Below are 24,812 nucleotides of genomic sequence, written 5' to 3' on the forward strand. Positions count from 1 at the left end.
ATATGGCATTATATTTTTGCCTAATCCCTGAGCTTGCAATGGGACATTTTGAGCACAGGAACAGAGTTTTATATTTTGTAGCGAGTAAGCTTTATTGAGCTTTATTGAAAAGGGGAAAAAGCTCGATAACTGTCAGGTTAGCAATGTCAAGACAGTTTGAAATTGGTGAATGGAACAAATTCTTGGATAAAAGTTAAAAGTTGAAGTAAATGTGAAAAAACTACATGGAAATAAGTTTATTTAGCACAAAATTATATTTGTTTGCTCAAATTATTATTTGTGTGATCATTTCTCTACAAAATAGAATTTATGAGATCGCAAAAAAAAACAACTTTTTTCTGTGCTCAAAATGTCCTATTGCACACTCAGGCATAAATATAATTCCATGCACTCAAAGTGTTTGTCCCAGACATATTTTCCGGTGGGTTGGAAAAGAAAAAAAAATGCACTTGTTAACATCACGATCATGCACACCTGCTTTGCTGCAGTCAACACTGAAGCTGTTCTTCTGACCAATGAAGCCCTTGGTCAGGCCCAGGCCTTTGGCCACCACCTTGCTGGCATCTGATTGAGTGGGAGCACCCTGCTGAGAACAGCTGATGGCACGGGTCACAGGGTCAACCATGACAGAAGAGGTTTCGTGCATACTGTGGCTGGACACAAGCTTGGAACCTTGAAGATGGAGAAGAGACTGCTCAACTTGGAGACATTTGCATTCAGTATTTATCATATTTTTAAATTTCATATCGAATCTATAACACTCTTTTGCCTGAAAAACAAACATCTTCCTCACCAGTGATCTTGGCCTTGAAGGGGCTTCCGACAATGTGGTAAGGACCGCCATATTTGATGGAGATAAGATAGTTGCCAGGGGCCATTGGGGTGTACGTGACCCTGTAGCCCTCGGGGCACTCCACACAGTCCATCTTCACCTTGGAGGGCCCATCGATGGTCACAGCTAAAGCCCCGGGGCCCGCGTTGATTGTGTTCACCACAAATTCGCATGCAGTTCCTGGGAGATAAACGAAACAGACAAGAGGATTGAGCTGATGATGGAGATTTTTTTTTTCCTTTCCTGCTCTGTAGAGGGGCAGTGTGTTACCTGTGGTGCCTCCCTCCAGCCCTGCTCCATAGGCAGACACCATCCCAGGGTCTCCAGCCTGGCCCGTCTCTCCAACACGGACCTTAAACGGACTACCTGGGATGTGACTTCCATTGAACTTCACATCAATTAGATAGAGACCATTCTCTCTAGGAATGAACCGGACTGCGTATTTATCTAGACAAACAAGAGGGCAAAAATCAGGAATATGGAAAGCTGTTACGTCCAAACTGTTGCCACCAAAATTCTCCCCAAAATGGGAAATCATTTCAGTGTAATGAGGAGTTCGGATGAGTTTGCCCTCCTTGTGGTTACCTTGGTCAATCTCAGTGACGCAACACTCCTCAAGAGCTCCTGATGGGCTGTGGACCTTTGCATCAATCACACCCTTTGCTCCATTAAGGCTGACAGCAAATGATGCTGGCTGGTTCACCTTCAAGCCCGATTCCTGCTCAACAACACATACTCACACACTCAACACTGTATCACCATTATTGAATAAAGCAAATAACTACAGCATCCAACTTTCCTCTGCTGGCCACCACGGTCAGCGAGCTGTTCAAGATTCAATTTTTGTTACTATTTACCTTACCTGGAGGTCGCTAACAAGGCTAAAGAGGAGGGCTGTACAGTAAAAAAGCAGAGAAGGCAGGGTGTTTGTGTAAGTTTAACAGAAACTGAAAAGGACAGAAGGAAAAAGTGACACTGTTTTTGTGAGAACAAGCCACTGTCTAAGTTCCACGGTGTATTTGTGAGTGTATCTATATGTGTGAGCATGTCTGAGCTGTGTGAGGGTAGGTCTGCATGCATGTGAAGATTTATGAGGGTCAGTATTCTATGGAAACCAATTTCTGCAAGGAGAAGAAATAATAGATGAAAAGTAATGCATCATGAAAATAAAAATAGCCATGATAAGTCAAAGTTATGAGAAAATGGCTTATTATCTCATAAGGTTGACTCACTAAGTCAACATTTTAATATTTTCATTTTCATCACGTATAACCTTTCATCATTTTTTTTTTCTTTTTCTGTCAGCGATGGGCTTCCACAGTATAACGTGTACTTTAGTGAGTTTGAACAGTGACAGAGAGGAAAAACAGCCCATGTCAGACCTCTTTAACCCTTTAGCGCCCCACATCACTTTTAAGAGGTGGAAGGCTGTTGGGAGCCTTTAGAATGAGGCACGAGAAACACACACAGTCCTCTAGTATCCCAGAAGCCCTTGCACTGCCCAACAATGCAGCAGCCGCTGATCCTATTCCTGGAACTCTGATCTCATCTCAACTCTAACCATCCTGGCCTACTTAGACATTCACTACTCTGCTATTTATTTAAGTCAAACCAAAATATTTAATTGAACTTGTTTAATATGCCAGTGTCATCCGCCTCAGTTACCAACTCCACACTATCAAAACCCTTCTGCTCTATTTGTCTACTGTGCAAAACCACAATAACTGAACATTAAACTTTTAGAACTTATGTTGGATTATAAGTCTCTTGTATTGTACCGCATTGTCTAGTACATGTGTTTATGATATTACTACATTCTGATATAGCACAAAAAGTCTACTGCTTTGTTGCTCTTCAGCTTTGCTGCTGCATCGTGGGCAGTGTACTGTGGCCTGGCGTGTGTGCACACGGATGTGTGTGTGTCTCAGAGCCTCACCTGAAGACTGGCAACAGTGAGGCGACGGGCGTCGTCTGACGGCGATGCCACAGGGACGATGAAGGGGCTGTCAGGGATATGCTCCTCATTGAAACGTATTGACACCTCGTAGTCTCCTGCAGGAGAATTTATGTTGAGTCAGAGTCACTTTAACAGTCACACAAATACAAAAACACTGACAGGGCTCCATAGCACACATACTTGCATTAGAGTTCTCCATTAAAAGACAATGAACCATTTATGCTACATTACCAACTGCCACATATATGGAGTAGAGGATAATAAAGCACCATTTAAGAACAGAATTTATTTCAATGTAATTTCCTGCATGCTTTCAGTTTTCACCCATTCATAAACCTTTCCCTGTCTCTTCTCTCACCAGGCTCCTGCACGATATAGGACACTCCGCTGGAGCCGTCTTTGCGGTCTTCGAATGCAATTTCAGCCTTGCTCGGCCCTTCCACAGCAATACTGAGACCTCCAGCTCCTGCCTCTCTCGTCCAGATACTGAACTCAGCTGCACACATCACAGGGACCAAAACAGAGTCAGGTACATCATGTAAAACAACATTTAACAGCACACATACTAACAGTCCGGCCAATACACCAACCTGGTACTCCAGCCTCTGCTCTCTCCAGGCCTGGACCTCCTGCACGGACCTTATGCGCACCTCCCTCTCCCAGGGGGCCGACGGTAAACTGGAATGGGCTGCCAGGCACATGCATGCCATTGTATTTGACACACACTGTGTGTACACCAGTCTCGGTGGGGACGAAACGAATGCAGTAGGTGTTGTTCTCTCCCTCCATAATGTCAGCCTTGTGAATCTGGCCAGATGGGCTGGTCACCTGAGCTGTCATGTCTGCGATGCTGATCTCTGAAGAGACAGGCAGACAGATATTTGACTCATTGAAAACACACATGCATAAAGTTAGACTATATAACTTTTGTTAAACAGTACAAGTGGCAATTACAAGATAATGGCTCGTAAATTATCCTTTTCTTTCCTAAGATTGTCTTGAGTCAGTTGCTTTAAAGGAATAGTTCTACATTTTGGGAGACATTCTTTGCTTTCTTGCTGAGAGTTAGATGAGTAGATTGATAGCACACTCATGTCTGTACACTAAATATGAAGTTAGAGCCAGCAGGCAATTAGGTTAGCTTAACCAGGGGGGAAACAGCTAGCCTGGCTCTGTCTATAGTTGAAAAATTCCACCTACCAGCACCTCTAAAGATGATGCATTATTCTTGTTTGTTTGTATACATACAAAAACCAAAGTGTAACAATTTGTGCTTTTATGGGAGCTTATTCTCTATACTATTTCTTGGCCCACTCCCTTGAGTCCCATTGTCACTATGAGGTTGCCAGGCAACCAGCAAAGATACCAGTAGTTCACTGCAACTGGCCAATCCAGTAAATAACGCCCTGTGAATGCTCAAATTGTTGTTTTCACATGGATTAAATGTATATCTGTAACATGCTAAAATATAGTGTGGAATGAAATGTCAAATTGCTAAGGAACTTGGACTTTTAATACTGAAATACTGGAATAATGGTGACTGCTAAAACATAGTGTAACAATAGCACAAATAATGTCAGTTACAGAGTAACATTTTACAAACTATGTAACAGTTAAAAAAGTAATTTCTGGGACAGTTATACATCTAACAAGGCACACAAACAAAGTTATAAGGTGGAGTTGTTTTCTACCACAGAGAAATGTATAGTCATGTCATTATTTCCTGTTTTCCTCACCTGGGATCTTGAGGCTGAGGTCACACTGGCTGCCAACGTTGGCGACTGATGCTGCTCTCCTCTTCCTGGTAATGCTCTCCTTCATCCTGCCCTCGCCTGTTACCTTCACTGTGAACGCACTCCCTGTCCACACACACACACACACACACACACACAATGATTGATTTTCAGTTTAGTAATTCAGAACAACATTACTCTGCTCTGTGATCTCTGGTTATTTTAAGGTAAGCACCTGGAATGTGTTGGTCAGCGAACTTGATGTTGATGATGTAATTGCCAGGTTCAGTGGGGCAGTAGGTGACCTTACAGGTGCCGTCCTCCTGGTCCTCAGTGTTGATGTCCACTTTACTGGGTCCCTCAATGGACAGGCTCAGACCGCCGTAGCCTGTATGGAAGAAATATGAAATCTGAATGACTTAAAATGAAATGTTACAAGTCGTTTACATAGCATAAATATTTTTATCAAGTGTGTACCTGCATCACGAGTGTCGATGATGAACTCAGCAGGCTCAAAGGTCTTGGCCTCGCTCAGGCCCCGCCCACTAACACGCACGCGGCTGGCATCACCGATCTCTGATTGGTTGATCATAACAGCGATGGGGCTGCTAGGAATATGGCGGCCGTTCTTCTTGATGTTCACCAGGTGCTCTCCAATCTCCTTAGGAACGAATGAGATGCCTGTGACAGACACAGACGTTAGGTTAAAAAATAACAGCTACCAAGCAAACAATCTCTTCAGTGGATTTCTGCTTGCTTACATCAGACACCAACACTCACCAACATGTCCGTTACGCAGCATCTTCAGCAGACAGGGTTCCTCGCGGCCCGAGGGCGTGGTGAGCGAGGCGGTCAGCTGGCTGAGGTCTAGCTCTCCAATGTCAAGTGGAATGTCTGCGGCTGATCCCACCTTCAGATGGGACATCCTCATGGAGTCGTCACCTAGAGACACAGCAGTGACAAGCTAGTTAGGGCACATGCTGATGACAGTCAGAGGAGACTAGATGGGATATGGCAGTAGTTTTTCTGTCATGCCCCTGTGACACGTAAAATGGTCAATAGTCACTTTGACTCAAAATGATGTGAAAATAGGGTCCAGATTGAAAAATACCAAAGTTTCCCTTTAACATGTCTATCCTACTATATTGACAGCAAACTCAAGATTAGGTTAGGCTTCTTCATCTTTCCTCCGCTGACGTGCTTGCTTGGTGAGCATCACCAGTTTTTCTTTTCCTCTCCTGTCACAGTTTATGTTTCAATTTAGATGCTGTTTTGCAATTTTTTTGTTATGAAACTTACAATATTTCCAGAAAAAAATAACGGGTTGACATGGGTAACATAATACTTGTAGAGAAAACAGAATTTTCAAGAAGTATTCATCTTGTGCCATGACTTTATCTGGGATTTTGCCAAAAATGTTTCCATTATTTCTTTTGCAATCTCTTGCCAATATGAAAAAAATTAAAGGGCATTTTGCTTTCTGAATAAATGTCACTAACCTGAATCTTGACAGGATAGCATCAAAGTACTCTTGTTTGTTTGTTTCCCAATTTAATCAGATTCATGGACCTTGTTTACAGCAGACATTTTGACTTGTGATAGCAGGAAAATCACAGCTGGAATGTGTAACGTTAATGAGGGCTCTGTTCCAGCAAAAACATATAGTATATAACATTATAGAATCATGTTATTAGTTACAAGTGTGTTTGACAAGTCCAAATATCTGCTGTAAAATAGGTCTATTTAAGTTCAATTTCATTCAACATTTTTCTTGTTTTGGAACCATTGACATAAACCAGGCTTTAGTTTAAAGTTCTACTTTTTGAGTTACACAAAGATCAGACCAATGTTAGAATTTTGTCCATGTGGTGGACTTTAATGGAGACAATGGTGATAATGGCCATCATATTTCCAGTAAATAATCAAGGATTTGAGGATAGATGATATTACCAGTAATCCTAGCGGAGAAGGGGCTGCCAGGGATGTGCTTGTCATTGTATTTGACCAGGATGCTGTAGTCTCCTGGCAGGACGGGCAGATATGACACAGTGCATGTACCATCCTGGTTGTCCACACAGCTGATGTCTGCCTTGGATGGACCCTCGATGGCCAGAGAAAGACCACCTACATGGACATGATATGAACAGATGTGATTACATTTGTCCTTTATTCATTTTAGTCTTCTCTTCTGCTTTCTTTCTCTTCGGTTTGTGATGTTGTTAAAGTTTCAGCAAGCTGGTGAATGTGGTTTTGTTACAAAATTAAGTAAATTGAATTATAAACATTGGTTAAGTCATGACTAATATACATTAGAAGCAATAAAGAAAGTATTCTACAAATTTCTACACAAGCTGCTGCATACAGTCAGGTGTATACTGCCATGGGAGTGCTACATACCCTCTCCAGCATCCTTAGTGTTAACAGTGAAGACAGCAGGCTTGTTGACAGTGCCATGGATGAGGCCAGGGCCATAGGCGCTGACATTACCACTGTTCATGTAGTCCACATAGAACTGCAAGGGACTTCCTGTAAATGACAACAGAGAGAAGTTGAAAGAACAGTGATTTGTGATGCCGTTTTCCTCAACAATTATTTTGAGGTAACAAAATTCTCAAGGATTTCTGAAAATCAAACATGGGGGAAGTCGTACCAGGGATGTGGATGCCATCATATTTGATGTCCATCTCATGCAGACCGGCCTCAGTTGGAGCGTACTTGACGGTAACCGTGCCGTCCTTGTTGTCTGTGATGTCAGGCTTGGCCACCTTGCCTGATGGCATTCGGACCTCACCTTCAGTTTCGGACAGAAACGTACAGTGAGATACATGCAACACAGAAATCATCACTGAGGACCAGAGTTCAATCTGTTGAAGTTGTTTATGTTACCTGTGATCTCTCCCTTCTGGATGGTGAACGGGATGACCAGGTCAAACGGTCTCAGCCCTGCCACATCCAGGCCGTTCATCCCCATTGGTCTGTCTGTTGCCTGGGAGACATAGGGCAGAGGTCAAATACACTGTCTGGGAAGAGACTGTAGTGATGGATGTGATTACAACAACAAACAACAACAGAACACAGTGGAGGACAGAGGGGTAAAAGCTTCTGAACACCAACAAACAAAATGGGATGAGACAATCATGAGATGAAGTGACTGACAATGGGTATGACAATGGTGCTCATGGTTGTGATGATGATGACACCGACACAAACTGCGAGAGAGAATGAGATGAGGACAAAAACACTGGTAGGTCAGGGGACAATAAAGAGGCACAGTTATCCATTTTGCAAAATGTGGAGCAGCTGACGTGCCCACATTGATGATTTCAAAATGGCTGCTTTTGTCCCCTAAGTGAGTAGACATGGAGCACTGCTGAACAGTTTAATTTCAGAATTGCAATGGGAATATGTCCTTTTTAGCTGAATACAAAATACGTGTACGTATGTATTGCAACTGCAACACTCAGGAGTGCCGTTTTGTTTCCATGTGTTTAAGGAATCCTGCTTACGAGCTGGATGAACAGAATGGAGGGAGTGAAATGAGGGAGAAAGCCCTCTCAGAGATGAAACACCTGCAATGAGAGACAGCAGACACTGATGCAGGATGACGAAGAGAGGCCATGTGTGATGATGAAGATGAGAGGAAGGAGGAGAGAGAAGAGGAATAGAGGAAGTTGGACCCAGGGATATTGAACAAAATTGAGTCAATGCTGAGAGGGATGAGAGAGGCTGGAGACAGAGGTTTTAGGTACCCAGGGCTGTTGAGCGTAGTACTGGGGCATTTGGCTCTGCTGCATGAGCTGGTCTGATGGAGCTCCTTCCAGTGCCTGAGGGGGGTGGGTGGTGGTGGGGGTCGGGTAGGGTAGGGGGTGGTGTAGGGGATGGAGAGGGTAAAAAAGTTGGAAGGGATTGGAGGGGAATAAAACAGTAATCAGAGTGATTTTGAAAATGTGTGGCGCCATCAGGACCCAATCACGAAGCTTCTGTAGGGAGAAAGTGTCAGGGATCTTTGGTCCATGCAGCATCTCACCCTCACTCAAATATGCACACTTTATTTGTTTTTTTTTTAAAAATATGCAATAATCCAATATCCAAGTTGTCCTGCTTGACAAAAACCCGAAGTTGCTAGTCAATACCGAGCTGAAGGCGTTCCTTTTAGAGCGTAGCATACCACATCAACATCAGACTGGTTTTAGAACAAATCATAGCACCACCTCAGCTGTTACTCAAGTCTTGAATTATTTAATTACAGGCAGAAACAATCATACCTCCATATTTAATCATATTTTCTCTTACAAAGACTATCCTCCTTCAGGCTGGGGAGAGATGCCTGTAACTGGTTTAACAGCTATTTATTAGAGTTTTGAAGGTAGGGACAGCCAAATCCAAATTCCTGCCAGTTACCAAGGGTGTGCCACAGGGATCCATCCTGGGCCCTGTCCTGTTCACTTTTTATATAAATGAGATAGTCTCTTCAAGGGATACAACGATCTGACTTTTTCAATCTTGATACCAATACCTGGGCTTTGGGCATCGGCTGATACCAAGTACCGATCCAATTTTTAATTAATAAGCTGTATGTCTTGCTGTGTAGAAGAGACTGACATCATTCTTTTATGTGTAGGGCAACATCAGGTTTGACTTAGACATTACTTTCCTAACTTTGTAAAACAGAATGTAACAGATACGTACATAGATATAAATGTACTGCATTGTTATTTATTAAAATAATGGTATCCGATACCAGATTGGCCCATTGTCACTGATACCCAATCCAGCTATTTGAGTCAGTATTGGACTGATGTCTGACGACAGTATCATTATCGGTGCATCTCTAGTCTCTTCTGTGTGTGACTGTAAAATTCATCTTTATGCAAATTATACTGTTTTATACTGGCTTGCTGATTCTGGCCAATCAGCCAATGAGAAACTACAACTCTTCAAGATGCACTTATTCTTCTTTAGAACGGGGCAATAATCAGTTGATTAATTGATTAGCTGATCGACAGAAAATTATTGACAACTATTTTGATAATCAATTAGTTGTTTGAGTAATTATTTGGTCATCCATTAAAGTAAACTGAATATTGTGGGGGTTTGGACTATCGGTCTGCCAAAACAAGACATTTCAAGATATTATATTGGGCTTTTGGAAATTGTCACTGGCATTCAGTGTTTTCTGATGTTTTATAGACCAAACAATCACAACAATAATCAGCAGATGAATCAATGATGAAAATAATCCTTAGTGGCAGCCCCATTCTTCTTAAACCAATACTGAAATGAAATAAATGTGAAGCTATTCTCCAGATTGAGAGAAAAAGATTACAATAACATACATACTCTAAAAATTTGTGTTTAATATTGAGAGGGACAAAGAAAACAAATATTTATATATCTGGTTTGGTGAGTTTGCATTGAAATATCACATAGAAAATATTGTTGGTAAACTGTGACAGCAGCTCAGCTTGTTGTACAGATAGAGAAGCTATTTCCCTCTGAGACGTAGAAAAAGAATAGTTGAAGACTGCTTCCACTCTGAGCTCTGCCCTCAGGTTCATAACGGGTGATAATTACAACACTAACTACTTCATTCTGTATGAAAGTTCCTTTGCTTTGCTTGCAGTGGTCTCATGAAATCTGCAATTGCTTAAAACACTTCTGTATCTCTGTAACTTCAAGACCATTCTTAATTGTTCTCTGCCTGCTTGTTGTGTCAGATTTTCTGTTTTATTCATCGACTCTGCCTCTCTTGTCATTTTCTTTCTGTTGTTCCACTAAACTGTTAACAGGGCATCGCACTTAATAAGAATGTATGCTCAGTGAACCTACCCTGTATAAAATAAAGGTTAAAATGCACATCACTCACCGTGACTTGGAAGGGACTGTTAGGGATGTGCTCCCCTCCGAAACGGACGCAGATGACATACTCGCCAGGCTGCGGCGCCGTGTAGAAGATGTCAAATGTGCCGTCCTCATTTTCTACAACATCCACGTCAAGCTCCGCCCCTTCAGGTGTGCACACGCTGCATGTCACCTTGCCTTTCCCAGCAGCCTTGGCGTCCACCGTGATGACTGTCTGTTCGCCAATCTGGATGGTTGGGCCAACACCAGCGCCTGAAGAATTTAGAGGAAAGTCAGCCGTGAGATATCATTTTTAAAATATTTTCTAATATTATATGACAGACTCCCTTTCACACACTCAACATTCAGCATGCACATTCCACAACCATGAGACCAGGTTAAAGTTGGATGAAATCCAGTCATGTTATATCCATCAACTATATGCTGTTACCATTGACTCATGTTATTATCACATAGTTTCCATGTAGAACTGAAAGCTAGATTAGCCAATGTGCCATTCCACCATGCCATCCTGGCTTCTCTGTTAGTCCATTAGTCTGTCCAATTAAAAATGTGAGAGGGAAACAGAGACAAACAGTTATGAGACAGGAAGTGGAAAATGAGCTGGGAGGATAAAAATGGTAGGGCAGAGAGAAACATAAGAGAAGAAGATGTTGAGAAAAGATAGAGAGAAGAGAGGAGATTCTGTTGAAAGCTGGTGCCACTATCCTCCATGCTAACAGAAAATACAGAGATAGCAGAGCAGTTCCTCTACATCACAAAGTCATTCAGTAGGCTTACCTAAACCGTGACCGCCGATTGAGACTGATAATAGGAACAGTGAGAAGCAGGGGAGCGAGAAAAAAAAAGACAGTCAGGTGGGGGTGGGGGTGGTGGGAGGCAATAACTGTGCTCCAAACACTTGGATGAAAACAAACGGTGATGGTGGAGTGTGAAGCAGGGAGGGGGGGTGTGTATGTGTGTGTGTGTACAGCGGTGACTGGGGCGAAGAGGGGAGTAACTGAGGAGCACAGCGTGAGGAACACAACATACCAGTGCATGAAAAATAAGATAGGAGCAGCAGGTATGCTGACAGAACATTTTTCACTTTCACAGATGTGAGTGTTGATGTTTGATCTCCTCTGAGGACTTTTTTGAAAATTTAAGTCAAGCTGAGTTATAATGTGATATTATGTCCTGTGATTACTGTGAATCACATCAAAACTTGAATAAAATTCATTTTCACTGAAAAAGAAATTCAGGGAATGAATCTGTTTATTTTAAAGAAACATTTTAAGAAATGCAATTTGCTTTCTTGCCAAGGTTTAAATGGAAAAAAAAAATCAATACCACTTTCATGTCCATGCGCTAAATATGGCCAGGAGCCAGTTAGCTTAGTTTAGCATAAAGACAGGAAGTGGAAGTCAGTAAAATCTGTCCAAAGTTATCAAAATCCACAAGCACCTCTAAACTCACCAATTTATATTTTATGTCTTGTTTGTTTAACCCAAAACCACCTCCGACTATTTGTTGCTTTTACACTTAGGTTTTTGAATGGATTAAAAAATGAGGTATAACAGTTAGCTGTTGGTCTGGTATGACTTCTAGCTTTTGGTGGATAATGTTAGCTAATGTTAGCAAACCTTAATGTTAGCAAAGAGATATTGCTTTGCAACTTACACTTTTGGCTCTCATACAGATAAAAAAAAACAAGACAGCGTGTTAATAGGTAAGCTTTTGTTTCCACCTGCTTTCAGGTTAAGCTAACTGTTTCTTGACTCCAGCTTCATATTTAGCGGTGTGAGAGAAAATTGAATAATAGTTTATCATTTGATGTGTTTCTTGTACATATATATATATTACATGTTACAGACAGAGTTTTAAGTTCAGTTTAGTGTTAGTTTGTGTTTCACACCTGTTCTAAATTCCTCTGTGCTGTGTCTATTCTAAACTTATATCTTTGCTGTGTAAAATGAGGCAGCTGAGTGTTTAACAGTTAGTTTATTCTGTTGTACTTTTATCTGAGCCAGTGATAAGAGTAATTGATTGGTTTGTCCTGTATTTAATATGGTGGTAATCTTATTTTGTACAAGTAGTATTTAAGGGACTGGCTGAGAGGCAACTTTTCAGACAAAGAAAAGATAGCTAGGTGGTATGTATCTTTGTCTCCAGAAATATGATGCATTATACTTCTGATTGTATTCTGTGATTACATTATTTCATAACCTGACAATGTTCTCTTTGTGTGTTTATTGAGTGATCAGCAATTTTCTATTACAGTGGACAGATATAACAATGAGTAATATCAATCTCATTTAACTCTCATCAAGAAAGTGAATAAGTGCATTTCCTAAAATAAGTTCATGATAAGATTATTAAGTTCATTAACAATCTAAAATTGGTGGTTATCGGATTTAATGTCTGTTGAAGGTCGAACACATCGAAACACTGTAAACTACTGAAATGAATATTCCTGCAGTGCGAGACAATGTGTGAGAGGTTTCTTATTTTTATTCAAGTACTTCAAAATAGGAACCATCCTCTAAGCTGCCCTTGTTGCAAGAGGACTTTGCTTACTGTAAAATGTGGTGAACAGCAAGAGGAAGGAACAACATCTGGATGTGTGGTGACATAAATTCAGAGTGAAAATCTGATCTGCCTCTGAAACATTTTTTGGTAAAAGTGGATAACAACCAAAAATACAACCTCTTATTTATAATCCAGGGACATTCATGATGAATTATAACTGACTTTATTGTGTATAACAGTAAAAATCATTATCATGCAGAATGACTATTGAATAGGATGAGTAACTCGTATAATAAAGCATAGAAGAGAAATTTACCAACAACACAACGGAGTCAGAAAAACATTCCCCGTGTATGAGAACAAATGTGGTCTATAGTGGTCTAACTGTCCGTACGTACCTGTGACAGTGCACTTGCTGGCGTCTCCTGTGGGCAGGGCCCTGATACGGTAGGGTGAATATGGGATCTCGTCCCCTCCGTACTTAATGAGGATAGTGTATCTGCCGGTCATGTCCGGCACATAGGACACCAGGTAGGTTCCGTCATGGTTGTCACGGATGTTGGCCTTCTTAGGCTTCCCCTCTGGGTCCTGCGGGAGGGGAAAATTTCAAAATGGTTACCAACATAATTTATAATTAAAGCTGCAAGAAGCAATGAATGGGCCCTCACACCTCACACGCATCAGGGGAGCGGCAGCTGTGGTATCACTATTGGAGAAAAAATTGCAAAGTAGATTCAAAATGGCTGACTTCCTGTTGGACTTAGGGTATGGCTCCAAGAGGCTCTTTTTTAAGTCTGGAGATGTTACACCTGCCTACCAAATTTCATACATCTACGTCAAATTTAAAGGTCAGGCCTTTGATTTTGAAATTTTCTAGGGGGCGCCCTTGAGCCATTTTGCCACACCCATGCCCAAGACCCATATCAATGATGAAGTTATGCCACTTCTGATGCATGTTTTGTGAGTTTTAGAGCACCTCAAAAATCCTATAAGTAATTAGGGGGTGCTGAACAGCCGAAATGCCCAAGCCCAATTTTGATACTAATTGAAGCATTTATTAGTTTGAACCTATATGCAAAGTTTCGTTAGTTTTTGCAGATCCTAAAAGCATCAAACGTGTTTGTAAAATGAAAATTGACGCACAAAATCCAAAATAGCTGACTTCCTGTTGGGCAAAAAAATTTGAAAAAATATGTATTATGTCGAGAATGATGAGTGCAATGAACCCACCGAATTTCATATAGATCAAAGAAACTTTGCCCCAAAATGGCCTTGTGTTTGGGGATACCATGGAGCCCATTGGCCACACCTGAGCCCAATCACTACAAAATTTTGCAATTCTGATGTGAGTGCCAATTTTCATGAGTTTTCGAGCATCCTAAGCCCCTCAAAAATGCAATAGCGTACTATGATAACAACAACAACAACATTTAAAGGTGCTCCAAGAGCCTTTTTTTTTTTTTTTTTTTTTTTTTTAAGTCTGGACATGTTACTTCTGCCTACCAAGTCTTGTACACATATGTCAAATTTAAAGGAGGGGGCTTTGATTTTGAAATCTTCTAGGGGGCGCCCTTATGCCATTTTGGCACACCCATACCCAAGACCCATATCAGATATCAAGTTGCGCCACTTCTGGTGTATGTGCAAAGTTTTGTGAGTTTTAGAGCAGCTCTAGCACCTCAAAAATGCTAAAATTGAGGGTGCTGTAAAGCTGATGTGCCACACCCAAGCTCAATTGTGATACTAATTGCAATACTTAGTAATTCAAACATAGGTACAAAGTTTCATGAGTTTTCATGCATCCTAAAGGCCTCAAACATGTGTTTGTATAATGAAAATTGATGCACAAAATCCAAAATGGCTGACTTCCTGTTGGGTGAAAAAATTTGAAAAAATGTGTATTGATGTTGGGCCCCTGGCGCTTTCATGCTGGGACCCTAAGCACTTTCATGCTAAGGGCCTAATAATAATTTACATAGTTTATTTTTATTACGTGAATCCCATGTGTGTACTCACAGTGATCTGCACTGCCAGCAGTCCCTCTCCAGCATCTTTGGCATCAATGGTGAACTCCACAGGCAGGGAGGCGGGCACCCCAGTGGTGTTGAGGCCGGGTCCACTGGCACGCACCTTACTGGCATCATGGGTGGGAAGCACCTTCACCTTGTATGGGCTGACAAGAGGGAGAGAGGAGAGACTGATTGTACACAAACAGATAACACTGAAGAGGAATAAATATTTACATATTGAAGAAAGTCTGAATGTCAGTGATTGTGCACAGAATCTATGCAGATTGAAGTGTTTATATGTGTGTTACCTGCGTGGGATCTCCTCATCAGCGTATAATACGTTAATGGAATATGGGCCCTCCCTGGTGGGAACATAGTTGACTGTGTGAGTTTGGTCGCCATTATCCACCACTTCCACAGGCTCCACCACACCTAAACACACACATGCAGAAATAGTTAATATAATTAATAGGTTAAAGACATAGTGTTAACATGTTTAAATGTTGACTTTAAAAGATTATTTTTTTATGTGATGTTATGAGTTTTAATCATGAATAGAGATACACGGAAATATTAGAACACACCTTTGGGTCCTTGCACACGGACCTGCAGTGGGGCCACCCCAGCTTTGGAGGCATCCACTGTGAATGCTTGAGGGATATTGGCTCTGACATTGGTGCCCAGCCCTGGACCCTGGCACTTCACCTTGGTGCTGTCCACTGTGTCACTGACTGGCACAGAGAAGGGACTTCCTGAAGAGACAAAAAATAAGAAAAGTTGAGGCTTAGAGAATGAGACCTTATGTACTTTATTGTATGGAGGCAGTACACTTTTTCCTTTCATGTTAGTCTCATTGTTCCTGTCTGAAATCTGGATAATCTAACAGCAGAATAAACAGTATTCCTCATGTCTGCTGTTGAAAAGGAACCACCTTTAATTTGCAACCAGATCAGTGAAAAATAAACTTACTCACACTTAGAACCTCATTAAATACCACATACACAACATTCAAACATTATGGCAATAGTACAGAAAAGTTGCATTTTTTTTCGAGCTGTAACAGTTTACTACCTTTGATGGGCTGTCCTCCGTAAGTGATGTTGAGGTTGTATTTGCCTGTCTCGTAGGGGACATACTCCACACTGCAGCTGCCATCCTTGTTGTCAGTGCAAGACATTTTGGCCTCTGATGGACCCTCCATTGCTAGACCAAGACCACCAGTCCCTGCTCCCCTGTAGAGGGACAAGGATGGACATTAAAAATACAAGTGAGGAAACACTGGGTGACATTTGCGTTTTTCACCTCAGTGAACTTTGAGGCTGTCCTTTGCTGTGAACTCTTGGTTTTACTTACCGGGTTTCCACTGTAAACTTGTTAGGTTTGTTGGTGATTCCGCCTTTCAGGCCAGGGCCGTGCACGCGTACACGAGCTGGATCACAGCCTTCAGTGACACCAACATGGAATGGACTCTTAGGTACTGGAGAGCCATCGTAGCAAACCTCCACGTTGTGTGGGCCTGAAGCATGCACAGAAAACAACGACAGTTTCAAACTCCTATATCACAGGATTCAAATTGGACGCACACTAAACCTATGACAAACCTACTAATTCTGCAGATGTTTTGTTTTAACTCACCTTCCTCATAGGGAGTGTATTCTACGTTGTATGTTCCATCTCCACGGTCAGTAATCAGGGCATCTGTACGGCTGCCGGATGGGTTGCTGATCAGAGTTTTGATGTGGTCACCTCCAGACTGTGTGAGAGCACGAGCATCCACGGTAAAGTCTGTGGTCGCCTCACGGAAAACACCTAAAAAACACAGCCGGTGAAATGTTTGCAAACTTGTACTGGCTTAGATAACATGATATTACATGTAAAGATGCCCTGATCCAATTCCAATACCTCAACTCAGGGTATCTGCAGGTACAGATTCCTTATCTGGTACCCATGCTCTCTTTTGTGTGTGAAACATAAAACAACATCTAAACTATTTCAATCTTCTGCAGCAGGTAGCTTTACCTTTGCCCTCCACTCCTGGTCCAAACACACGGACTCCGCTGGCGTCGACCGCAGGCTCCACGTTGAGCCGAGCAGGGAAGTTGGGCACATCCTGGCCACCATAGCGGATGGTGAGAGTGTATGATCCAGGATAGAGAGGGATGTAGGTGATGGTGTAGGTCCCGTCTCCATTATCCTGGATGTGAACCTCAGCCTCAGTGCCGCTGTCTGAGATGATCTCAATGGTCAACTCAGCTGGGCCGGCGTTGGTACAGTCTACGATAAACTCCCCTGTCTCCCCGACCTTGGCGCGCTCCAAGCCTGGGCCAGAGCAGCGTACCTGAGATCAGAGGCGAGTAGAGACAGAGATAAATGATCAATGATTACAAGTGTGTCAGAAACAGAATTACCCACTTTTCATGTTCTACATATTATTAATGAACAGTACAACAACATTGTTTGCCAATAACTGTGGCCAACCTTGGAGGGGTCTGTGGCAGGATAAGCGGTGGGGTTGAAAGGTGATCCGGGGATCGGAACTCCATCATAGGTCAGTTCAACCTGGTATGGCCCCGCCTCTCGAGGTATGAACTTCACCTGACTGGTCTCTGGGCTCAGCCCTGGCTCAACCTGCAAGATATATGAACAGGGTTTTACCAGTTAAAAAAATATACATTAACATTAGCATTCTGTACCTTAGAGACGATGTATTATACCTATATATTTGTCTTAAGTCAAACTACATTATAAAAAAGCCAGCAGCTGTGAAAGGACTACATTTGGTCTCAAATTGGACCATATATTTTTGAGGGAAATAAATCAAAATCATGTGCCATACCTTACTGGCCACTGGTTTCCCTGATGGTGCGGTCACCTTGGCAGCAACCTTGCCCTGACCGCCAGCACCCTTTGATTTCACAGTCACTTCCTGGTCTTTGCCTACAGTCATCTCTACAATGAAACACAGTGCAAACAGAGCGCTGTAGAGTTGAAGACAGTTTGATCCGGTTGGAAAAAGAAAACTCAGATATTCAAGATATTGCATAACACAGTTGTGTATTTTACAAAGGCAATACTCAATAAGTGGATGATGCTAATAAACAATACAAAATGAAAGCTCCCATGAAAATCAATGTTTTAAAAAAAAGTAGTAGTATGATAAATAATACTCATAATAAGCCAGAATTATGAGATAACATCACAAATGTTTGACTTAGAAAGTGAAAATTTTAAGTTGTGAAGTTAAATTTACAATACCACCTCACAATGTTGCCTTTTATTTCATATTATGATTTACCATGAGTGTATATTTTATCATGCATAACTTCTCATTTACTTTTTTTCTTTTCTTGGCAGAAATGGGCTTCCATACAAACAAGAACAACAACAAATTATTTTACAAAAAATGATGACCTGACGGTAACATTCAGCTCTGGTCATGTACTGTATGTTAAACACAAAAATTATGCTATATATAAAGAGTTGAAATCAAAAGGTGTGGAGAGAGTATGAGAGGGATGACAAGAGGGTACGTACTCCCTCCCAGGCCTGTGACGTTGATCTTGCTGAGGTCCAGTGTAGGTGCCACAGCAACATTGAAGGGGCTCTTGGGAATATGATCTCCGCCGTAGGTCACAGCAACTCCCAGAGGACCCTGGGGCAGGAAGGGGAGGAGTGTCACAGACACAAATTGTCATGTAGGAAAGGATGGTAGGATAATTATGGATGTATAATACAAGCTGGATAGGGCACCGCCGTTCAGCTTTGCAGCCAGATTTTCCCAGTGGTCACTCGCGGTATTGTAACAAAAAATCCCTCTGCGGCCCAAAAAGCATTTTCCCCATAGACCACTATTGTAAAAGACACGTCTTTAAAACTGTTGACAGGACACCTCGAACTTCAAACAAGGTCAATTAAAACTCTTTCTATTATGAACTTTTGATCCATGGAGGTTTTATATTTGTAAAACTTTCCTTAAGCCAACAAAAGCGATATAAAAATCTGTGATGTCATCAACTATCTATGGGCCGAAACACCACTGCGCATATTCAGTGGGCCGCACAACGCAGAAGCAAACCCGAAAGCTAGTAACTTTTTTTTGGCGTATGTGCCAATTCCTGTAGGACTGAATGGGTGCCATTTATAGTCCAGTATCCAGCTCTTATAATACATCCATGAGAATAATGCTGCCTTGACTTAATTTAACCACCAACATAAAACATGTTTCTGACTGAACAAATAAACTAAATATGTGTCCATGATTGAATTCAGTTAAAAGAATAATTTAACGTTTTGAGAAATCCATGCTAAATGTCTAGCTATTATTATATGTAAAGAGACTTATGGGAGACTGTACACTTCATGGGTAGCAAGAGAGACTGAATGTGTCTGTGTGAGTGCTTCTCCCATCTAACCTGCTGCACAGGCGTGTATTTCACAGTGTGTGTGTTGTCATGGTTGTTGATGATTTCAAAGTCCTTGACAGCCTCCCCTTTGGTTGGACCGCTGAAGTTGCAGTCCAGATTTGCCTTTCCTGCTCCTTTGGTGTTTACGGTGAAATGAGTGGGCTTGCTTAATTCAACACCTGAGAGAGACACACAGAGGATTCATCTGAGTTCATGTGAATCTGGACTAAATTTAAGTGATAATTTACATTTTCATATGAATTAATCTCAACTTCTCGAAACTCCATTGCCAACAGTACAGTTGTCCAACACCAAGCAGTTTATACAAATATAGTGAAAGCTTTTATTACTATTTTGATCATCCAATGCCTGTTGCAATGCAATTCTCTGACTTACAGGTAATTGAAGAGACACCTTTTTTAGTTTTGTTTAATTTATGTTTAATTGCAAAAAAAACCCAACAAAAACTGGGTAGTTGGCATGAGTGGTGATTATCACCACAGCTTCACATGGAAAATGGAAAGAGAAAGTTGCACTTGTAAACATTGAGATAAATAAAAACATGGAAATATTTCACACTGAACAACCTACTGAATAGTGTTCTTACCACTGCGGCTGAGTCCTGGTCCCTCAGCCTTGACTTTGCTGGCATCATGAGCAGGATCCACTTTGACTCTGATGGGCGTCATTGGAATAGCCTGAACAACACAAACATAAGCAGAACTGTCTTCAAACATACATTTAGCACACAGAAAACACTCTGTCCTATGAAACATGATACATTCAAATTCTGCTCTCACTCATAACATAGTGCATGATTACACTAACCTGGTCAGCGAACAGGACCATGATGGTGTAGCTGCCTGCTCCAGGAGGAGTGTATTTGACAGTGAATGTGTCGTTGTCATTCCTGATGATGTCAAAGTCAATGTCGGCCTCTGCTGGTCCCACCACTCCGGGGGCACACTTGATTCCTATGCTGATATCACCTGAGGACAGGAGCCAAAACTCATCAGAACACACCTTACACTAATCCTTACAAAGTACTGTCCCAGTGTCGCTCCATAGCCATTTTATGCAAACATTTTATTGTCTTAATTTAACAAATGAGTTAAAGGGGAAAACATTTTAAACACACCCTTTAAAGAAGACAATGTAGTCCTAAGATTTTGAACTTAAACCTGCTTTAATTTATTTTTTGGCCACTTGGGGCTAGCAGAATCAGCAGAAACACAATGTTAACATATTATCACTTTATGAAGTTGGCCATTTACATGTCTGCACGACATGGAGCAACATTAGCATTCATTTGAAGTCATGATTTTGTCCCCAACTCCTGAGGGGAATATCTGGCTTTTTTTTGCTGTGAAATGCTACACTTCCCTAGCAATTTATTGTGTGAAAGGATGCAACAGTTAAATGTGGCTTTACCTTGACCAGCCTCTGCGCAGTCAACGGTGAAGTATGTTGGCTCAAAGGCCTTCAGGCCGGTCTTGGCCACACCAGGTCCAGATACTTTCACCTTGTTTGGATGACAGCCTGCCCCGATATTCATCTGTAGTTAAAGCAAAAAAGCAAAAGAGACATTTCTGTAAAAAAAAATTCTTTGAGAAAACTCCAGGAAAAACAAACTCTCTCTGAATGTTTGTCTGTGTGTGTGTGTGTGTGTACTCACCCTGAAGGGGCTGTCAGGGATGTTAACTCCTCCCCAAGAGACCATGACAGTATGTTTTAAGGGTTTACGTGGTGTGTATGTACAGGTATATGTGCCATTGCCATTATCCTTAACCTGGACATCCACAGGAGTGCCTTCACCATCCTGTAGAGATGTGGAAAACCAAAGAGTTAAAAAAGAAAAATGTTTCAGTGGAATCAAACATGTAAAATATGAAGACATTGATGCTTGAGGGGCTGAGTGAGGGCTGATAATCCTACACATGCAGTAGATTTTTGTTGATATGTTTAAATACACACAGCCCTACCTGAGCTGCAATCTTCAGAGGAGCTTTTCCTCCTTGCTTGGCATCAACTGTGAACTCAGTGGGCTTTCCAACAGCCAAACCACTGCTTTGAAGGCCTGGACCATATGCCTTAACCTGGAGAAAAGACATTCATTGAGCTGATTAGGAATACTGTTATATATTATGAACAGAAACTGCTCTCTGTGACACAAGATGTTGTTTGTCCATACCTTGTCAGGGTGGAAGTCTTTTCCTGGCTGGTTGACAATCTCAGCCATGAAGGGAGAGTGCTGGATATCTTCATTGTTGCAGAGCACATGCACCGCATACTCCCCAGCCTCTGTGGGCCAGTAGCGCACGTCACAAGATCCATCTCCCTTGTCGTCACATTCAATCTTGGCCTGAGATGGACCTTCCACAGAGAAACCTGGACAGAGGAAAAAATACAGCAAGCTTAGAAGAGCCATCAGTGAGTAACCAAAGGTAAATTGGATACTTACAGAAGCGCATACTTTTAGAATTCTTCCACTATTTGTGTGTTACTGTCACTTCTCTGGTTTCCTTACCTAGTGTACCAACATTGTCGCCAACAGCTTCCACCACAAAGTCAGCAGATTTGCCAACCACACCGCCTTCCAGTCCTGGACCCCAAGCCCTCACCTTCTGCTGGCCTGCCTCAGCGCCAATCTTGACCTCAATAGGACTAAACAGAGCAAAGAGCGATCAGTCACAATGAAAAGTCAATTTTGTTCAATTGCAGTATATTTTTCTGCACAAGAGTGTACCTGCGAGGAATGTGCTGTCCTCCCCAAGTGATGGTGATGGTATAGGTTCCAGGTGTGGTGGGGTAATACTCAAATTCGTAGACACCATCTCCGACATCTTTCCTTTTACACGGCTCCTCAAGACCCTCTGCAAACACAGTGATGCGTATTAGTTCTGCATTTTTTTTATTTATTCTTAACTGCTGCTTTTAGGACCCATGTAAAAAAAATAGTTTCTTGTTTGCAAGGCATAATGATGTCATAAGCATACTGGGAGTTCATACTGTCAACCAGGGTATAATAACAGACACAGCTAGCAGAGGTTTATGAGGGTTAATCTGCTTACAGTATATCAGACTTTACCTAAAGTGGTGGATTACCATAGATGGAGCTCAAGTAAAAACTCACTGGGGAGGTCAAAACTCCAGCAACACTTGTAGTATATAGAACAACTTTATTGTTTGACCAACACGTTTCGGCTTGTGGCCTTCATCAGGGTCATGCAGTGTAACTCACTGGGCCCCTTGATTGAGACTTTGAGCTCTCCAGTGCCGGCTCCTTTGGTGTAAACCTTGAAGTCCGCGGTCTCCTTCACCCTCAGACCCTTTGGTTGCAGACCACGACCCTTAGCTCTGCAGAGGCTGGGGTTACATGCTGCAAAGAGACACACAAAAAGAAAGAGTGAGTGAGAAACAGACATAGAAACGGCTCTCAGTATTCTGACTCCGACATTATGACCACATGTGAGTGCAATCGTGGTTTCAGTGGGGATAAAAGGAATGAGGTGTGGGGTGAATGGTATGAAACCAAAATAATTTCCATCCGAACGGTACATCCATCACGCTGAAGGATTACTGGAAAGCTTTCGGTGCTTTTCAATTGTCCTTTCTCTCCTTTCTCCTACCCTCCACACCCCTCCTGTGCCTCTTTATCCATCTGTCTCAACTCTCAGAATGAATTCTTAGAAGTGAGCCTTTATCCTCACACAGGAAGTTGAATATCCTTCATATCTCCTGATTATGTATAAAATAGGACGTGCTGAGTCACAGTTGGATGACCCTGCAGGAAGCAAAGGAAACTCCACAGGAACAGAGACACAAGCCATTGAAAACGGGCACAAGATATGTTACAGGGAGTGGACTGTTAAGTACTCTGGTGGTTAAGAAAAATGTCATTTTAAAATACGTATTTTAATGCCAGAGAGTCATGTCAAATAAACAGCCCTGGCATAAAATGGTAAATGGTAAATTAATCCAAACGTTTTAAAAAAGTATATTGATAATTTAATTTGCACCTGCATTACAATCTTGGGGCAGATGGATTGAAAGACATGGAGTATAATGAAAAGAGACTAGTGAGGTGCATTATGGGAAAGTGTAAGATTCAGCGATTTTGGAGCTTGACGCATACTAGAGACTAAAAGTTCGGATATCTTGACCTCTTGTTTTTAATCTGTCTCACTCAGTTGCTAGAATAACCCTTTAGGCAAAAATCGAATCACAAAAGCAACTAAAAACTGGATATCAGTTATCTTCTCATCTAAATAAATTAAAAATGTGAATCAAAATAACTTGGAAAATTCCAGGCTTGGACTCGGGTCTCATTGATTTACAGTCTTATGCTATTTATGTGACATCTACACAATTAAAGCTGCAGTTTGTAAGAATGATAGCCTGAAGATCCCTCTAAGATTTTATCTTGAATTGTGAGGAGTGAATGGTGAGCATCATCTTACAAATAAGCTAAAGCTAATAAACATTTCAAAGGTTTTAATTGTTCTTAACTGTAGGATTAGACTTGGGTTATTACAACAGGCAATTATGTGCTGTAAGATTTAAAGGCCCTGTAAACTTCTTGGCTTAATCAGTTTCTGACTATGAGTGATGGGATCTAACATGGGTTAGGGTTAACACACTATTTTCTGCCAAAGTTATGCTAGTTTTGGCTATTTCACACTAAGTATTTAATTTTCTTTCTTTCACTTCTCATTGGTTGGAAGTGAACGGGACTCAGTTGGAAAAACACTGTGTCACAAACTTCAGTGCACTATTTAGGCTTTAAAAACATTTGAAGTGGATTCTGCTGACAGTGTGTAGGTGGTTTGGTTACTGCCACACCACACAGTTCTGATGAAGCAGATTAGCTTTTTGAGTATTTAACTGAGTAATACCTTATGGTGGTTTTTGTTTGTTTGTTTTTTTTTACTGTGATTGTTGCATATTTAGTCATGAATATTTAACGCGATAGAGAAACACATATGATTAGAAGCCAAGTATTCAGGGGCTTTAAAGGAAAGGTTCACAATTTTTCAAGTCTGTCTGAAAACAACACTCAGGTTCCCATATAAACAATGAAAGAGCTTTTCCTCACTGTAATCATTCCTCCTGTTCGTACTGGCTATTTAAAGATCCCCTTCAAACATGCTTTCAGTGTAAGTGATGGGGACCAAAATCCACAGTGTGTCCAAACAGTCATTTAAAAGTTGATGTGAATCTTGTATGAGGCTTCAGCAGTCTGAGTTAGTCATATCAAGTGGATATCTGCCACATTTAGTCTTCTTAGCATAAAATTCCCTCTTTGTGTTTCCTCGGACAGTGTTTCCCTGTTGAGCTGTGGTGGAAGTATAATAACAAAAAGAGGAACTGTTACTAAAAAGACTGTAACTTTGAAAGATATCTACTTGATTTGATTCATTTGGACGCTTCATATTAGCTTCAGATAAACTTTTAAATACATTTTTGCACAAAAGGAGGACTGTGGATTTGATCCCTCATCACTTACAT

General features: G+C 41.5%; 1 protein-coding gene across 4 annotated transcripts in view; it reads right to left on the reverse strand.

Moving 5' to 3' along the window:
• Positions 1 to 24,812, reverse strand: part of flna (filamin A, alpha (actin binding protein 280)) — a 61,055-nt gene that overhangs the window by 1,894 nt on the left and 34,349 nt on the right. The window contains exons 10-48 of one of the 4 annotated variants that reach the window (XM_044352899.1): positions 22,546 to 22,683; positions 22,051 to 22,177; positions 21,832 to 21,968; positions 21,496 to 21,692; positions 21,287 to 21,400; positions 20,980 to 21,123; positions 20,736 to 20,859; positions 20,133 to 20,293; positions 19,912 to 20,002; positions 19,314 to 19,483; positions 18,436 to 18,553; positions 17,738 to 17,850; positions 17,380 to 17,529; positions 16,921 to 17,239; positions 16,537 to 16,710; positions 16,255 to 16,417; positions 15,973 to 16,133; positions 15,486 to 15,653; positions 15,210 to 15,333; positions 14,909 to 15,065; positions 13,291 to 13,480; positions 11,165 to 11,188; positions 10,389 to 10,636; positions 8,272 to 8,346; positions 7,409 to 7,508; positions 7,173 to 7,313; positions 6,920 to 7,048; positions 6,473 to 6,646; positions 5,303 to 5,464; positions 5,000 to 5,203; positions 4,758 to 4,910; positions 4,526 to 4,648; positions 3,380 to 3,646; positions 3,148 to 3,285; positions 2,769 to 2,884; positions 1,418 to 1,550; positions 1,103 to 1,279; positions 794 to 1,012; positions 475 to 672 (exon numbers count right to left, since the gene is read on the reverse strand). In XM_044352899.1, coding sequence (XP_044208834.1) covers positions 475 to 672; positions 794 to 1,012; positions 1,103 to 1,279; positions 1,418 to 1,550; positions 2,769 to 2,884; positions 3,148 to 3,285; positions 3,380 to 3,646; positions 4,526 to 4,648; positions 4,758 to 4,910; positions 5,000 to 5,203; positions 5,303 to 5,464; positions 6,473 to 6,646; positions 6,920 to 7,048; positions 7,173 to 7,313; positions 7,409 to 7,508; positions 8,272 to 8,346; positions 10,389 to 10,636; positions 11,165 to 11,188; positions 13,291 to 13,480; positions 14,909 to 15,065; positions 15,210 to 15,333; positions 15,486 to 15,653; positions 15,973 to 16,133; positions 16,255 to 16,417; positions 16,537 to 16,710; positions 16,921 to 17,239; positions 17,380 to 17,529; positions 17,738 to 17,850; positions 18,436 to 18,553; positions 19,314 to 19,483; positions 19,912 to 20,002; positions 20,133 to 20,293; positions 20,736 to 20,859; positions 20,980 to 21,123; positions 21,287 to 21,400; positions 21,496 to 21,692; positions 21,832 to 21,968; positions 22,051 to 22,177; positions 22,546 to 22,683 — 6,021 coding nt within the window. The remainder of the gene's footprint in view (positions 1 to 474; positions 673 to 793; positions 1,013 to 1,102; positions 1,280 to 1,417; positions 1,551 to 2,768; positions 2,885 to 3,147; positions 3,286 to 3,379; positions 3,647 to 4,525; positions 4,649 to 4,757; positions 4,911 to 4,999; positions 5,204 to 5,302; positions 5,465 to 6,472; positions 6,647 to 6,919; positions 7,049 to 7,172; positions 7,314 to 7,408; positions 7,509 to 8,271; positions 8,347 to 10,388; positions 10,637 to 11,164; positions 11,189 to 13,290; positions 13,481 to 14,908; positions 15,066 to 15,209; positions 15,334 to 15,485; positions 15,654 to 15,972; positions 16,134 to 16,254; positions 16,418 to 16,536; positions 16,711 to 16,920; positions 17,240 to 17,379; positions 17,530 to 17,737; positions 17,851 to 18,435; positions 18,554 to 19,313; positions 19,484 to 19,911; positions 20,003 to 20,132; positions 20,294 to 20,735; positions 20,860 to 20,979; positions 21,124 to 21,286; positions 21,401 to 21,495; positions 21,693 to 21,831; positions 21,969 to 22,050; positions 22,178 to 22,545; positions 22,684 to 24,812) is intronic. The other 3 variants (XM_044352900.1, XM_044352901.1, XM_044352902.1) reach the window with 3 other exon arrangements.

The sequence above is a fragment of the Thunnus albacares genome, chromosome 5, assembly GCF_914725855.1.
Source record: "Thunnus albacares chromosome 5, fThuAlb1.1, whole genome shotgun sequence".
Classification (NCBI taxonomy): Eukaryota; Metazoa; Chordata; class Actinopteri; order Scombriformes; family Scombridae; genus Thunnus; species Thunnus albacares.